At 47.7% G+C, this 15,356-nt stretch overlaps 1 protein-coding gene across 1 annotated transcript in view; it reads right to left on the bottom strand.

The window, feature by feature from the left end:
• Positions 1 to 1,175: 1,175 nt before the first annotated feature.
• LOC125443653 (SLAM family member 9-like) overlaps positions 1,176 to 15,356 on the bottom strand; it is a 33,006-nt gene continuing 18,825 nt past the window's right edge. Inside the window, exons 3-7 of the mRNA XM_048515942.1 lie at positions 13,055 to 13,396; positions 10,518 to 10,802; positions 9,954 to 10,058; positions 9,751 to 9,842; positions 1,176 to 1,310 (exon numbers count right to left, since the gene is read on the bottom strand). Coding sequence (XP_048371899.1) covers positions 1,218 to 1,310; positions 9,751 to 9,842; positions 9,954 to 10,058; positions 10,518 to 10,802; positions 13,055 to 13,396 — 917 coding nt within the window. The 3' untranslated portion in view covers positions 1,176 to 1,217. The remainder of the gene's footprint in view (positions 1,311 to 9,750; positions 9,843 to 9,953; positions 10,059 to 10,517; positions 10,803 to 13,054; positions 13,397 to 15,356) is intronic.

The following is a 15,356-nucleotide window of genomic DNA, read 5'->3' on the forward strand; positions in this document are numbered from 1 at the left end:
GAGCTCTCTGCGTTGCCTGGACTGGTGGTTGCGGTTTTAGCGGGCCAGCCCTGGCGCCTTTGCACTTAGGAGAGGCCGGGCGCAAGGAGGTAGGGCACAATTGGGAGGGGGAGGAGCAAATTTGCAGGGACCCAGGGGGCACCATTTTAGTTCCTGCCCCGGCGCCATTTTGTTTAGGTGCGCCACTGGGCAGGAGGGGATGTAGAAATCCTTGTGACCAAGAAGAATGCTGGGCAGGTGTAAGGCTGCTGTCTAACATTGGAGAGTTCTCGCCTGCCAAGGTTGGCGCGCGGCCCAGCATTGGGGAGTGCTCTTAGTATCTGCCGTGGTATTTTCTTGCCTGTCTGTGTGAAACTGTCTTGGTGTAGTTTTCGGATGGGAACTGCAGGTGTTTATCTAACTTTGGCGGGAACTGGGAGGCGAGCCCGTAAAAGCGGCTGCTCTTGCGTGGGGGCGGGGGGGGGGGGGGTCAGTCCCCGCATTGCGTGTGTTTGACTTAGGTTGCCAGATCAATAAAGAATTAAAACGTTACTTTTGGCCTGGACTTTGCAAGTTCCTGACAGCAGCAAAACCAGTCAATCAAATAATCCCGTTCTGCCTTTTTGGAAAAGAAATAATTTGATTTTAAAACAGTTCTGGAAACAGCCTGGTCCTGGATTTAGAAGCGTATCAGAAAGAAGGCTCTGCAGGGTGGACTGGAATGGCAGCCGGATAATCTTCTGTGGGGCTCAGTTTCGAGTGGGGCAGATGGACTAATGCTCAGTTTCAGAGTACCATAGAGGTGCCTGCGGTTTCCTCCACGGCCCACCCAAGAGCCCCTCTCATGCTTTGTCCCTGCAGGTGAACCTCCGCTTCCCAGTTGAACGTGCGCCTGGAGACCCAAAAGTATTCGTGTATTTAAAACATTTACAATATATAAAAAAACCCCTTATAAAAATGCTACACACAAAACATGAACAAAACAACAAACATAAAAAAGAACGAAGCACTCAGCACATGGTCCAAGGCCCCCGGCTTTCAATTGTCTCTAAGATAGGTTGGGCTGAGAAAGAGTGATTTGCGAGGCTCACAATAAGTCTTCTACTAGAGGAGGGATTTGGTCAACGATATCCTGCAATACATCCTCACGAATCCCATCTCCAGGAAGGGGACTGAGACTGGGGCGAGGGGCATGCCAATGATAGGGAAGGCAAGTTCTGGCAAAGGCACCATCTTCCTTAGCAAGAGATTTGCAGTGTAGCATAGATGGATTTTACAGGGGGCGTCACCGGGGGAATCTCTAGCAGGCATGGAGAGAAATGGTCAGGATCCTGGGAAGGAAAAACAAACGCCCTGTTTGTATTCTGCACTATTTTTTGGCAAAAAAACGACAACAAAGAGTCATAAGAATATATAAAATGTCCTGCTGGATCAGACCAGTGAAAACATAAGAACATAAGAACGAGCCTGCTGGATCAGACCAGAGTCCATCTAGTCCAGCACTCTGCTACTCGCAGTGGCCCACCAGGTGCCTTTGGGAGCTCACGTGCAGGAGGTGAAAGCAATGGCCTTCTGCTGCTGCTGCTGCTCCTGAGCACCTGGTCTGCTAAGGCATTTGCAACCTCAGATCAAGGAGGATCAAGATTGGTAGCCATAGATTGACTTCTCCTCCATACAAATCTGTCCAAGCCACTTTTTAAAGCTACCCAGGTGAGTACGGCCATCCACCACCTCCTGGTGGCAACTTATATTCCAAACTTACAAATCACTGCGTTGCTGGTGAAGAAGCGTTTCCTTTTATTAGTCCTAATTCTTCCCCCCAGCATTTTCAATGGATGCCCCCTGGTTCCAGTATTGTGAGAAAGAGGAAAAACTTTCTCTCTGTCCACATTTTCTATCCCATGCATAATTGACCATGAGCTTCAATCATATCCCCTCAGGCGGTCCTCCTCTCCAAACTAAAGAGTCCCAAATGCTGCAGCCTCTCACTCATAAGGAAGAGTTGCTCAAATCCTTCAATCATCCTGGTTTGCCCTTCTCTGCACTTTTTCTATCTCCTCAATATCCTTTTTTTGAGATGTGGCGACCAGGAACTGAACACAGGACTCTCCAAATTTAGCGAGGGTTAGCTTTCCGATGACTTTATATAAAGGGCATGACAATCCTTGCACGGTTTAATTATCAACTCCTTTCCTAATTATCCCCAGCATTTAGAGTTTGCCTTTTTCACAGCTGCCATGCATTGAGTTGACATTCCCATGGAACTATCCACTAAGACGCCCAAATCCCTTTCCTGGTCTGTGACTGATAGCACTGACCCCTGTAGCGTGTATGTGAAGTTTGGATTTTGAATACAAAAGCGCCCTGTTTCCTGTCGATGCACTATTTTTGGCAAAAAAACGACAACAAAGAGTCATAAGAATATATAAAATGTCCTGCTGGATCAGACCAGTGAGGGTCCATCTAGTCCAGCATCCTGTCTCACACCAGTGAAGCGTGAATATCCGGGTCCTCGGTCCAAAGCGCATGTACGATGGGCACAGAGGGACCTTCATACAAGAACAGAGACTCTGTTTTGTTGCTTATTTGGCGAAGTTTCTGGTCCCTTGCCTTGAGGCTTGTGGGGACCGCGTGTGAGAATCACCTGGCAAAATCCTGACAGCTGACGAAGGGCTGAGTGAGGTTCCCAGAGATCAGGACCAGGAGGTCAGAACCCTGCAGAACTCCTCATCCCGTCCCCAACGGGTGCGCAAAGGCAAGAATAAATTATACAAAACTTGCAGTAAAGCCCGTTGGACAAACAAATGCAACGTGGTCTAGAAAGCTGTTGGTGGATTAACCACACTAGCCCTGCCTGCCTTCCCTCTCCACTTGGATCCACCTCACCAGCTCCCTCTTGGTCTTCCCCCTCTTCCTGGATGCTGCATCGGCATGCAGAGTTTCATGATAGCCACTGAGGGGGGTGACCTCACCTGCCTTTTCTCCCCCCCCCCCCACCCCCAGATCACCAGCTTCCTCTGCCTCCTCTTCTTCTCAGATGCCCGTATCACCATGCAACAGTCATTCATTCATTCATTCATTCATTCATTCATTCATTCATTCATTCATTCATTCATTCATTCATTCATTCATTCATTCCATTTCCATTTCCATTTCCATTTCCATTTCCATTTCTTTCCATTTTAAACTGGCTTCCTCCCCCGGAGAATCAGAGCGATGATACATCAACATCAGAAATACATACAAATATAAAACCAATCTATAACAATAATAGAAATTCATAGAATTTAAACAATTTAAAATTTGCAGATGGCGACTTATCCCAACCCCATTCCCGCCCACGGGAGACCAAGATGGTATGGGGGTCAGATGGTCATCGGCTGGCCAAAAGCCTGGCGGAACAGGTCCGTTTTGCAGGCCCTCTTGCGGAAACTCTGAAGGTCCCGCGAGGTCCCTGAGGATCTCACTGGGAGCCCTGTTCCACCAGGTTCAGGGGCCAGGGCAGTAAAGCATCCTGGCTAGCCCTTATGGTTGAGGCCAGCAGGATCTTTTACTGAGCCAGGGATTTCCAGCAACGGCTCCTCCGTAGAGCGGAGGGCCCTCGTGAGGCGCGAGTACGGGGAGAATGCGTCCACTCCAGATATGTAGGCCCAAATACCGGCTGATGGCCTTAAAGGTCCAAGACCAGCACTTTGAAGATGGCCGGAACTTCGATGGGCCTTGCCAGTGTAGAATGGTTATAGGACGGGGTAATCCGGTCCCAACTAGCTGTTCCTGTAAGTAGTCTGGCTGCGCATGATTTGAAGCAGAGTTTCAATTTCAGGATCACCCGACAGAAGCAGGCCAAGCGCAGAGCGGCGTTACAATAATCCAGCCTAGAGTTGGCCGTTTGCGCGGATCCCACTGGTAGGCCCAGGTCAGAGCCCGGACGAATCACGGGGCTAAGTATTGATAAGCCTGTCGCGGAATCGATAAAAAGCGGTCCGGACGGTTTGAGTGAAGCCAGGCCCTCCATTGATAATAATTAGGTTCAAAGGTGACACCAAAGCTCATAACGAGTCGAGGTTGGTTGCAAAGACCACAAGCCGTTCGCGGCGACAAGCAGGAGTCCACCGGTCTCTCCCCTCGTCCCAACCACAGGACCTCCGTCTCAGTTAATGGCGCAGTGGCATTTTAAAGGCATTATCCTAAGACCTGGGAAGGCACCTGGCTTGTGGGGCGCATCTTTGTTGCCATCAGGCGAGTGCAGAATTCAACTGCCAGAGAGTTCTTTGGACCCACTTCAGTCCACACCCTGGTCACAGCATCTGTACAAACTGTAGCTTCTGCTGGTCTCCAAGGGCAGCCCTGCACACAATGCATGCCCAATTATCTAATCTAGCTTATCCGACGGGAGTCCCAGGTTCCAGCTTTTTCTCAAGTTCGGGAGCCAAGCCTTGAAAAGCGGTTATCCATTTCCAATTCCAGAGACTTCCCCCCCGCGTGGGGCTCTTCTGTTTCGGGCAAAACCATGTTGATTCCACCAGTTTTTCACTAGCTTAAAGGGTGAAGGGGTCCACAGCCTCCCTCCCTCCCTCCCATTTTATTTATTTACGTATTTACACAATTAAAAACCTGCCCATGGTTGTGATCAGGGTCATCAAAGTACCGCTTTGCCCACTCGAGTATGGCCTGCAGAATATAAATTTAGGGCACCTAAAATTTTACCACAAAAAACTGGGAAAACTTATTGTCCCTCCTCTACATATTCATAAATCAATCAAAAATACTAGACACTATGAAATCCTTCCCCTGGGACTCCATTTTGCCTTCCACTTCCTTGCAGGAGAATATTTATTATTATTATTATTATTATTATTATTATTATTATTATGTAATATACTGTTGTTTATTATTATTAATACCTGAGCCCTCTCGGGGAACGGTCTACACAGACAATAAACAAACAAACAAACAATAAATTTGATAAACCGCCCATTTTGGAGTCTGGAAGATTAATTACAGCAAAACAATAACTAAAACAATGGTACTGCACAATAAATAAGTGAAACAAATACATTAAAATTCATAACATAAGCAAGAATAAATAGAGGCAGCATTCCTGAACCCTGTAAAATATACTAATGATGCTTAATAATACACAGTACTGGTGATGGCCCGATCCCAAAGGCGGGGAGAGGACGAACAATTACCGTATACTCTCTCCGGAATTACTAAAGCCGGCCCGAATATAAGCTCAAGTGTGGGCTTTTCAGCACTAAAAAAATGTGCTGGAAAAAGTCAGCTTATACTCTACAAGTATATCACTCGGTAGCTTCAAACAAACATCAGAATTTAAGAAACACATCATCTGTTGTTATAAAGTACCATTAAGTTGCAGGTGATTTGAGGCACTCCAGGAGAGTTTTCAAGGTGTGACCTGAACAGAGGGGGTTTCCCATTGCCTGCCTGCCTCCGCATTGCAACCTTGCTTAGCTTTCCAAAATCTGATGAGATCAGCCTAGCCCAGGGGTAGGGAACCTGCGGCTCTGCCCTTGCACTGTGGCTCCATGAGCCGAGCCGCGGCCCCATCCTTGCCCGCCCTGCAGGCAGCAGGGCGGGCGCACCAACTGCCCACGGTTGGCTGGACCGCGCCGTGGGCTTCCCCTCTCAACGGGGCGGGAGCCTTCCCAGCGGCTGACGAGGCCAAGCCGCCGGCTTCATCCTTTCCTGCCCTGCAGGCAGCAGGGCGGGCGCATCCATGTGCTTCTCAGAATGAGTGGAGTAAAAGGTAAAAAAAACCCTATATATATAGTGTTATCTTTATTTTAAATGTCAAAAATTATTTGCGGCTCCAAGTGTTTTCTTTTCCCGTGGAAAATGGGTCCAAATGGCTCTTTGAGTGTTAAAGGTTCCCTACCCCTGGCCTAGCCTGATCCATCCATGTCAGGGTAAAAGTACATAGTAAAAGCCATTAAAACAATTCCAACTCACAGATGCTCCTCTCATCAGATTTTGGAAACGCCTGGCCCCTCTGAAAGACCTCTGGGCTGAGCTCCAGAAACTAGCCCTGGGCTCAGGATCACAAAACCACAAGGGATCCCTGTGACCCTTGAGCCCAGGTCCATTTGTGTTTGTGGAGGCAGCAGGGCACACCTTGAGCAGCAGTGGCGTAGTGGTTAAGAGCAGGTGTACTCTAATCTGGAGGAACCGGGTTTGATTCCCTGTTCTGCCGCCTGAGCTGTGGAGGCTTATCTGTGGAACCAGATTAGCTTGTGCACTCCAATGCATGCCGGCTGGGTGACCTTGGGCTGGTCACAGCTTTTTGGAGCTCTCTCAGCCCCACCCACCTCACAGGGTGTTTGTTGTGAGGGGGGAAGGGCAAGGAGATTGTCAGCCCCTTTGAGTCACCTACAGGAGAGAAAGGGGGGGATATAAATCCAAACTCTTCTTCTTCTTCTTAGCGAGCTGAAACACAAAGCCAGGTTTGAAAGTGAGGTGGCGGGGGGGGGGGGGGGGGGGGGAAGCTGGGCGGCTGAAGCAGGGAGAGGACATTAAGAGCTTAAAGCTGCTCTTAACCAGGAAACTGTACCAGGCATAAGTGTGTGTGTGTGTTTAAACAGCCAATATCCAAATATGTACATCTCCCTAGCAACCATCAATCTGCCATCTGGTGGGCCATAAACAAAGCCCAGCTGAAAGTCACACAAGGCTAAATATTAGGTCTGTTTGGCATTCACCTGTTTCCCTGTCTCCTTCCCTAACTGGGTTTTTTTTTCTCCTTGATAAACTGCCTTTTGTCCCGTCTCCAACATGGGAGCCCAACATGCTATGGATAAGCCTCTACCAGAGTCAGACACAAAAGGGGAGGGGAACTTGACCCGAAAAGACAACTCAAACAGCCAAAACAGTTTTGTAAACAAGCGATAAATACAAATGAAAAATTGATAAACCAACCTGGACACAGAATATTATTTGAAAACACAGACATTCTGGACCACTCTGACAACCACTACGTCAGACTACACAGAGAAGCCATTGAAATCCACAAGCACATGGACAATTTCAACAGGAAGGAAGAAACCATGAAAATGAACAGAACTTGGCTGCCAGTGTTGAAAAACTCTAGAAAAGACAGTGACTGACCAGCTCCACACAAACACAGGACAACTGTAGACTATAGCAATCAAAGGGAACAAAGACCAGGATACTTCTATTCAGATCCATTCACCTATTGACCTTGCTATCTTCATTGTTACTCCCATGCTACAGACTTCTCTGTGACTCACATGCCAGGCTACTCTGTTCAGATGGCCTCACCTTTGTACCTCACAGTATGTATACTCCACTTGCTTTCCATTCCTACCATCATAAGAACATAAGAACAAGCCAGCTGGATCAGACCAGAGTCCATCTAGTCCAACTCTCTGCTACTCGCAGTGGCCCACCAGGTGCCTTTGGGAGCTCACATGCAGGATGTGAAAGCAATGGCCTTCTGCGGCTGTTGCTCCCGAGCACCTGGACTGTTAAGGCATTTGCAATCTCAGATCAAAGAGGATCAAGATTGGTAGCCATAAATAGACTTCTCCTCCATAAATCTGTCCAAGCCCCTTTTAAAGCTATCCAGGTTAGTGGCCATCACCCCCTCCTGTGGCAGCATATTCCAAACACCAATCACACGTTGTGTGAAGAAGTGTTTCCTTTTATTAGTCCTAATTCTTCCCCCCAGCATTTTCAATGAATGCCCCCTGGTTCTAGTATTGTGAGAAAGAGAGAAAAAGTTCTCTCTGTCAACATTTTCTACCCCATGCATAATTTTATAGACTTCAATCATATCCCCCCTCAGCCGTCTCCTCTCCAAACTAAAGAGTCCCAAACGCTGCAGCCTCTCCTCATAGGGAAGGTGCTCCAGTCCCTCAATCATCCTCGTTGCCCTTCTCTGCACTTTTTCTATCTCCTCTATATCCTTTTTGAGATGCGGCGACCAGAACTGAACACAGTACTCCAAGTGCGGTCGCACCACTGCATCAGATCCTCTGAAGATGCCAGCCACAGATGCAGGCGAAACATCAGGAGAGAATGCTGCTAGAACACGGCCATACAACCCGGAAACCACACAGCACCCCAATACAAATGAAAACCAAAACCAAAAATGAGTTTTAGTTATCCATTAATTACAATAATATTCAGTACTTGTTCTTAATGGGAAGAGTCCCTGCTCAGAGGAAATTAATTACCTTTGTTTTTGAGAAGAATTTTTTTTCCATTTGGTTCTGAATACTGTTTGATGCTGATGCAAATGTCCTATCCATTTTGATCTAGTAATGGGTGTTGTTGTTTTTTGGATACAGATATAATAACACTTATTTCTTTTGTCTGGATCTTTACTGTAATTGTTTTTATGAGGTTTGAAATGATATCTTCTAGGTTTTGTGCCTCAGATCTCATATGCACTGACAAAACCTCAAAGAAACCTTGCTATGAATGGACATTGTAAGAATTCTCCTGGCTTCCAACACAAGAGCCTACAATATCTACTAAACATGGAGTTTTTCCGATACATGAGTTAGGTTTGTTTGTAGGTATATTTATTTACTATATCCTGAATGGAGATTAGCTTTTTATAATAAATTCTCCCCCCACCTTTTCTATTTTTTTTATTTTCTCAATTATTGTTTTAAAATAAATTTGTGGACACATTTGTACATAATAACCTGGCGTCTGTTGTATTCATCAGAAGCTTCTAGCCTGACAATACCGGTGAGGAAGGCAGGAGCCAACGGAATGGGTGTAGTGATTAAGAGCAGGTGGTTTCTAATTTGGAGAACTGGGTTTGATTCCCCACTCCTCCATCTGAGTGGCAGAGGCTTATCTGGTGAACTAAATGTGTTTCTGCACTCCTATATTCCTGCTGGGTGACCTTGGGCTAGTCACAGTTCTTCGGAACTCTCTCAGCCCCACCTGCCTCACAAGATGTCTGTTGTGGGGAGAGGAAGGGAAAAGGAGCTCGCAGGCCACTTTGAGTCTCCTTACAAACCAGAACCAGAATCATGCAGAATCAAACCAGAAATAGGCTGATCGTGACACTTGGGCTCCTTCCGCACATGCAGAATAATGCACTTTCAAACTGCTTTCAGTGCTCTTTGAAGCTGTGCGGAATGGCAAAATCCACTTGCAAACAGTGGTGAAAGTGGTTTGAAAACGCATTGTTTTGCGTGTGCGGAAGGGGCTTTGGTGACGCCTCTGGAGGAATTAGTGTAAGGATTTTTCAGTCTCATTTCTGCCGTATTTCAGCAATTTTTAATAATTTGGAGGTCCACTGGTTACAATTAATGGAGGGTTAAAAGTCATGTCTAAGTTTTTAAAAAAATATGTGTATATTTGTAAGGCTTTTTGACAGTCTAATCCTGCCAGAGAAGGTCACGACATGTGTCAGATGCGTTGGCAGATGGCGCACCTGATAACGCCTTAAAAATACGTTCCAGTTGATTCAAGGAAGTCGGGCTTCACTATGGAACGTCTGCCCGGGCATGGAGAGAGATGGAAAACCCGGAGTCTGTCCCGCCAGGTGCGTGGAGGGGAAGAGCCATTCCAGTGACCAGCTCAGTTCCCTGCCTGACCCAAGAGGATTGCGGCGGCTACAGGGTGAGCCTCCGCGGACTGAGAGAGGCGAGGCAGGAGACCCCGGGAGAAGACGGAGAAGGGGGCAAAAGGTGGGAAAGGGAGCCTGTATGTGTGAAGTGCTTCAGCCAGGTAAGAGAAAGGCAAGCAGAAACCCTGGGACAATCTCACCTGATTATCATCACCTTCTGGGGGGCTCCTCTTCTTTTGCACCTCCGGATACTCGGGAGGGACTCTCTTCTCAGACTTCGTCAAGGGAAGAGCTGCAGAGTTTAACAGGAGGGAGGTTATTCTGTGGTCTGGAGGGAATAAACCAGAGCAGGAAAGATGCCCCCCTTAACCAGGCTGATGGGGGATGAAGAGAAGCTCCCTACCTTTTGGGCGTGACCTTTTCTTCCACAGCCAAATCCCCACACCTGCAACCAGGATAAGAAACGGCACAAGACCAAGGATCCACACGTATACGGGACGACCGTCATCTGCAAGGAGGAACAAACCGGTCTGGGCATCTGCTGCAAGCAGCCCCCTCCTCATTTGCCTGCCTGCAGTGGAGGACAGCTGCCTCCAAAGATGGGGGAGGGGCAAACCACGATGACCAGTCTCATTTGTTGGGCTTAGGTGACATCGATGGCCCTTCCAGCTGGCCTGGTCTTCTTCAGCCACGGGCAGCTCTTGGTGGAACGGGGGCGGGGGGCTCTTGCACCCAGCTCTGACCCCTCCCAAGGCAGCGTGACCCAAACTTCAGGAAGAGCTGGGAACGCTTTTCTGTTTTGAATTAAATGACAACTTTAGCCAGGTTCCAAAAAAGGAATTCATTTCTTCAAAACTATAACTCCTTGTTTAGCTGTTTTAGGGCCCGTTTTCAAACCCAAATGAAGTGTTTTTCAGGCCACCCCAAGCAGCCAACAGAGAAGGGTTGGGAGCAACTTATTCCTCACCTTCACTCCGGCAGATGCTGGCCAGGTCCAACGAGGCGCTCTTCTGGTCAGCGGGGTTGCTGAGCAGGCAGGTGAAGGTGGAGTCCAGGGAGTTGGGCCGCCAGGAGACGTGGAGATCCGTGTCTGAACCTTCTTCCGGGACACCCGGCTGATCAGAAGAGTTCCCCCTTTTCCAGGAGACCTCAATTCCCCTCTTTTCAGATGCCAGGCAATGCAGGGTCACGTTGCACACCTCTGCTGTCCTGGAGACCAGGTGGGGGCGAATCTCTGGATCCGGGACAGGCTCTGCTCAGAGGGAACGAAAAAGGAAATGAAGTGAGGCGTTTGTTCTTCATGAAGGAGCATCCCTGAATTGGCCACTCTGGGGATACTTCTGTGCAGCCTCAGGAGAAACAGGCAGGGGCGTAGCAAGGCAAACTGTAGCCCTGGGCAAAACCTGAGTTGGATGCCCCCCCCCCCCCGCATGGGCAGCCACTCCACCACAACCAAAATTTTTTTGCACCAGGACATTGGTGCATGCAGGGAGAGCATTTTTAGACATATCAGCACTAAAATTTCAGCAGATCATCAGGAGACTGTCCTTATGCTACCCCCCACGTTTGGTGAGGAGGAGTCCAAAGTTATGGACTCCCAAAGGGGGTGCCCCATCCCCCATTGTTTCCAATGGGAGCTAATCCCCAAATTGCGTGCCCTATGCAGCCCTTTGTCTGGAGTTAGGTCAAAACTCCTTGGAATCAGCCGCTTGGCTGAGGGCTTTTAGATTCTGGCTGCGAATTCATTTTCTCTCGGACTGTAATTCCCTGGTCCACTGTCTGCTCTCTGACACCCATTCCAACCCCTGGTTTTCCATAATTGAAGAAAAAATGGCCTCTATTGGACTGTCAGTGGATTCACTTTGCCCTTTGTCCTATTCAGAAGCTTATAGAAAATTAAAAGGTCAACTATTGGATAGAGAGTTCTCTACCCTAATCACTGCAGCCAAGAAAACATGCTCCCCCCTGTATTTTTCTCTCCCATTTGAACGAACCACTTGGCACACTACCTGTATTGCTTAATAAACCCTGCTCAAAGGAGAGCCATAATGCTTGCCAGGTTTAATGTTATGCCTTCTGCCTTGTTACATGGCAGATTTAATAAGCAAGAAAAGGCTAAAAGATTGTGCCCGTGTAACGATGGCTCAGTTGAATCTCTGGCCCACCAATTACTTCACTGTCTCAGATTCAAGGAAATCAGATCCAAGTATGTGAATCTTACTCCTTTACATTTACCCAATCTCCCCGATTTATTTAGATTACACTACTTGTTGGACAATCCTGATCCTTCTCTCTGTATGATAGTGGCAGACTTTCTCCTGGAAATTACTAAACGCCAGTAGATTTCTTTCGACCTAACATTTATTTCCTGTATTGTATATGCTTTTTAATCCGTTTTTATTATTGTTGTACTGTTGTCTATGCCAATAAAGGCTTGCAATGGGAGCTAATAGATGGGGGCTACAGTTTTGAGGGTCCATAACTTTGGCCCCCCTGAACCAAACTGCACCAAACCTGGGGGGTATCATTAGGGCAGTCTCCTGATGAGACCCTGAAAGCTTTGAGACTGTGCATTCAGAAATGTGCCCCCCCAGCCTGCAACCCCCATTGACAGCAATACAGAAAACTCAATGCAGAACAAAGATTCTTGGGCAAATTTCTGGGATGTTCCTGAAGGGGGCACATTTTTGGATGTATCAGCACTAAAATTTCAGGGTATCATCTGGAAACTGTCCTGATGGGACCCCCCAAGTTTGGTGCAGTTTGGTTTAGGGGGTCTAAAGTTATGGACCTTCAAAGGGGGTACCCCATCCCACATTTTTTACTAAGAAGATGGGGGCTACCATTTCGAGGGTCTATAACTTTGGACCCCCTGAACCAAACTGCACCAAACCTTGGGGGTGCCATCATGACAGTCTCCAGATGATACCCTGAAATTTTGGTGCTGATATGTCCAAGAATGCCCTCCCTGCAAGAACATCCCGAAATTTGCCCAAGAATCTTTGTTCTGCATTGAGTTTTCTGCATTGCTGTCAATGGGGGTTGCAGGCTGAGGGGGGCACATTTCTGAAGGCACAGTCTCAAAACTTTCAGGGTCCCATAAGGAGACTGCCCTAATGATAGCCCCCAGGTTTGGTGCATTTTGGTTCAGGGGGGCCAAAGTTATGGACCCTCAAAACTGTAGCCCCCATCTCCTATTAGCTCCCATTGGAAACAATGGGGGATAGGGGTACCCCCTTTGGGAGTCCATAACTTTGGACTCCTTGAACCAAACCTCACCAAACATTGGGGGGGGGGGGGTAGCATAAGGACAGTCTCCTGATGATACGCTGAAATTTTGGTGCTGCTAGCCTAAAATCTGCGCCCCCTGCAGGCCAAAAATGGAAAACCACTAAAAATACCCAAAAACGTACATTTTGATGCCCCCCACAAGGTGATGCCCTGGGCAGCTGCCCACCTTGCCCAATGGGCATTACGCCAGTGGAAACAGGTAAAGACCCTTACCAAAGATAGAGAGGTGGAAGGTCTGCCTGAGAACCTCTCTAGAGGTAAACACAACTCGAACCTCCAACGTACTGTTGTCCTTCTTCTCCAGGGCTCTGATCCTTAGCGTGGTCCCATCCGCCATCTCCAGCCGCTGCCTGAACCTCTCCCTGGTATTCTGCAATTCCAGTTTCCCATCCTTCAGTTCAGCAATCACCACTTCTGGATCAGAACCTGCTCGCAAAGTCCACTCAATTCTAGCCACTGTTTGTGTTGCAGGTAACTTGAGAGGGAAAGAGGCGGATCCCCCCAGGATCCCATTCACCTGGACAGGTGGATTCTCTGCTGGATTACCTCTGGTGCCTGCATTTTCATTATTTAAGGAGGGGGAAGGAGAGAGAGAAGAAAACAATACAGGTGAAAGGAGAATTGATGCTTCTTTGGCATCAGTCAGAATGGTGTGAATGGGGCCCTCCCCATCTCGAAGGAGAAAACCTTTCACCTGGCCCGACTGGGAATCGTGGAGGCGGCTGGGCACAAAACGAATTACAGGATCACAAAAAAACATGGACAAGGGCATGAATTAGACGCACTCCAGAACTACATTCTAGAACAAAAAAACGCAGAGAGAACGTGCATTTATTAACCCTTTCCAGGACAAAAATGCCTCCGGAACAGAGGCATTGGACTACAGAGGCTTGGAACTACAGAACCACAAAATGAACTACAGGACCACAAAAAAACCCAGTGGCATCCATTAGTTGTACTTCAGAACTACAATATGGAACAAAAAAACCCCACAGAGGCTCATTCCGCACATGCAGAATAATGCACTTTCAAACTGCTTAGTGCTCTTTGAAGCTGTGCGGAATAGCAAAATCCACTGGCAAACAGTTGCGAAAGTGGTTTTGAAAATGCATTATTTTGCGTGTGTGGAAGGGGCCAGAGCCATCCTGCCTCTCTTACCCCGTTCCGGGCCAAAATGCCTTCGGAGCAAGAAAATGGCCCAGAATGGGCACTAAACAAATTATAGGGCCACAAAAATAGAGGTACTCCAGACCTGTATTTTAGAATTCAAGTTTGGAGGGGCTGCACAGTTCTTAACCCATTCCACACCAAAATGCCCATGGAACATCAAAAATTGCCCTATATGGGCATTAAACAAATGACAGGACCACAAAAAACAGTGGCACGCATTAAAGACTCTCCAGAACTGTATCGTAGAACTGAGAACATGGAGGGCACATTTATTTCTTTGCCTTTTTCAGTCCAAAAATACTTTTGGAACACCACTGAACTCTGCAGAAAGAGTAGAACAAAACAGAACATGGCAAAATCCAATGGCACCCTCCAGAACCATATTGTAGAAACCAAAATATGAAAAGCAAGCACATTTATTAACCTTTTTTTTTTTGGTTTTTTTGCAAAATGTCTCTGGCACATCACTGAATTGCCTGGAATAGTATTAAGGAAATACTAGTACAGTGATGGCGAACCTTTTCGAGACCGAGTGCCCAAACTGCAACCCCAAACCCACTTATTTATCACAAAGTGCCAACACGGCAATTTAACCTGAATACTGAGGTTTTTGTTTAGAAAAAATGGTTGGCTCCGAGGCACACGTTACTCGGGAGTAAACTTGGTGAAGCAACTGTGCAACACTTCGAATGGGTGAATCACGACCCTAGGAGGGTTTACTCAGAAGCAAGTCCCATTGCCAGCAACCGAGCTTACTCCCAGGTAAACGATCGTGCCCAGACTAGCCTAGATGTGTGTGTGGTGGGGTGATTTTCCGCCCCCCCACGATGAACTCTGTGCACGTGTGCCCACAGAAAGGGCTCTGAGTGCCACCTCTGGCACCCGTGCCATAGGTTCGCCATCACTGTACTAGTACAACAATGGAGGAGAATATCAGCATTTTGTGCGGCAAAGCTGGTGCGTTTACCTGGAAGCAGCCACCCACCCACTGGAGCCCCCCAGCAACCAAAACAGCCTTTGGCAAAGTACAGGTGAGCTGAACAGCATCCCACCCCACCTCCCTCTACTGCAATACCATCTAAGGGACTCAAGGTGGGATTCATAGGGTCTCTCGGAGCCTCTTAGCAGGGGATTCATTGGCCACTTTCGCACTGCAGACTTTAAAGTGGATTGAAAATGGTTGGAAACAGGTTTAGAAGTTGTGCTGTCTGCCTTAGCACCTTAACCTGGGTTAAGGGGAGCTAACCCAGATTAAGATGCCAGCATGGACAACACCACTTTTAAACTGGTTTCAACCCAGTTTTACCCCAGTGTAAAGTCTGCAGTGTGGAAGTGGTCATAAAAC

This window comes from Sphaerodactylus townsendi, linkage group LG01, assembly GCF_021028975.2.
Source record: "Sphaerodactylus townsendi isolate TG3544 linkage group LG01, MPM_Stown_v2.3, whole genome shotgun sequence".
In the NCBI taxonomy this organism is placed as follows: domain Eukaryota; kingdom Metazoa; phylum Chordata; class Lepidosauria; order Squamata; family Sphaerodactylidae; genus Sphaerodactylus; species Sphaerodactylus townsendi.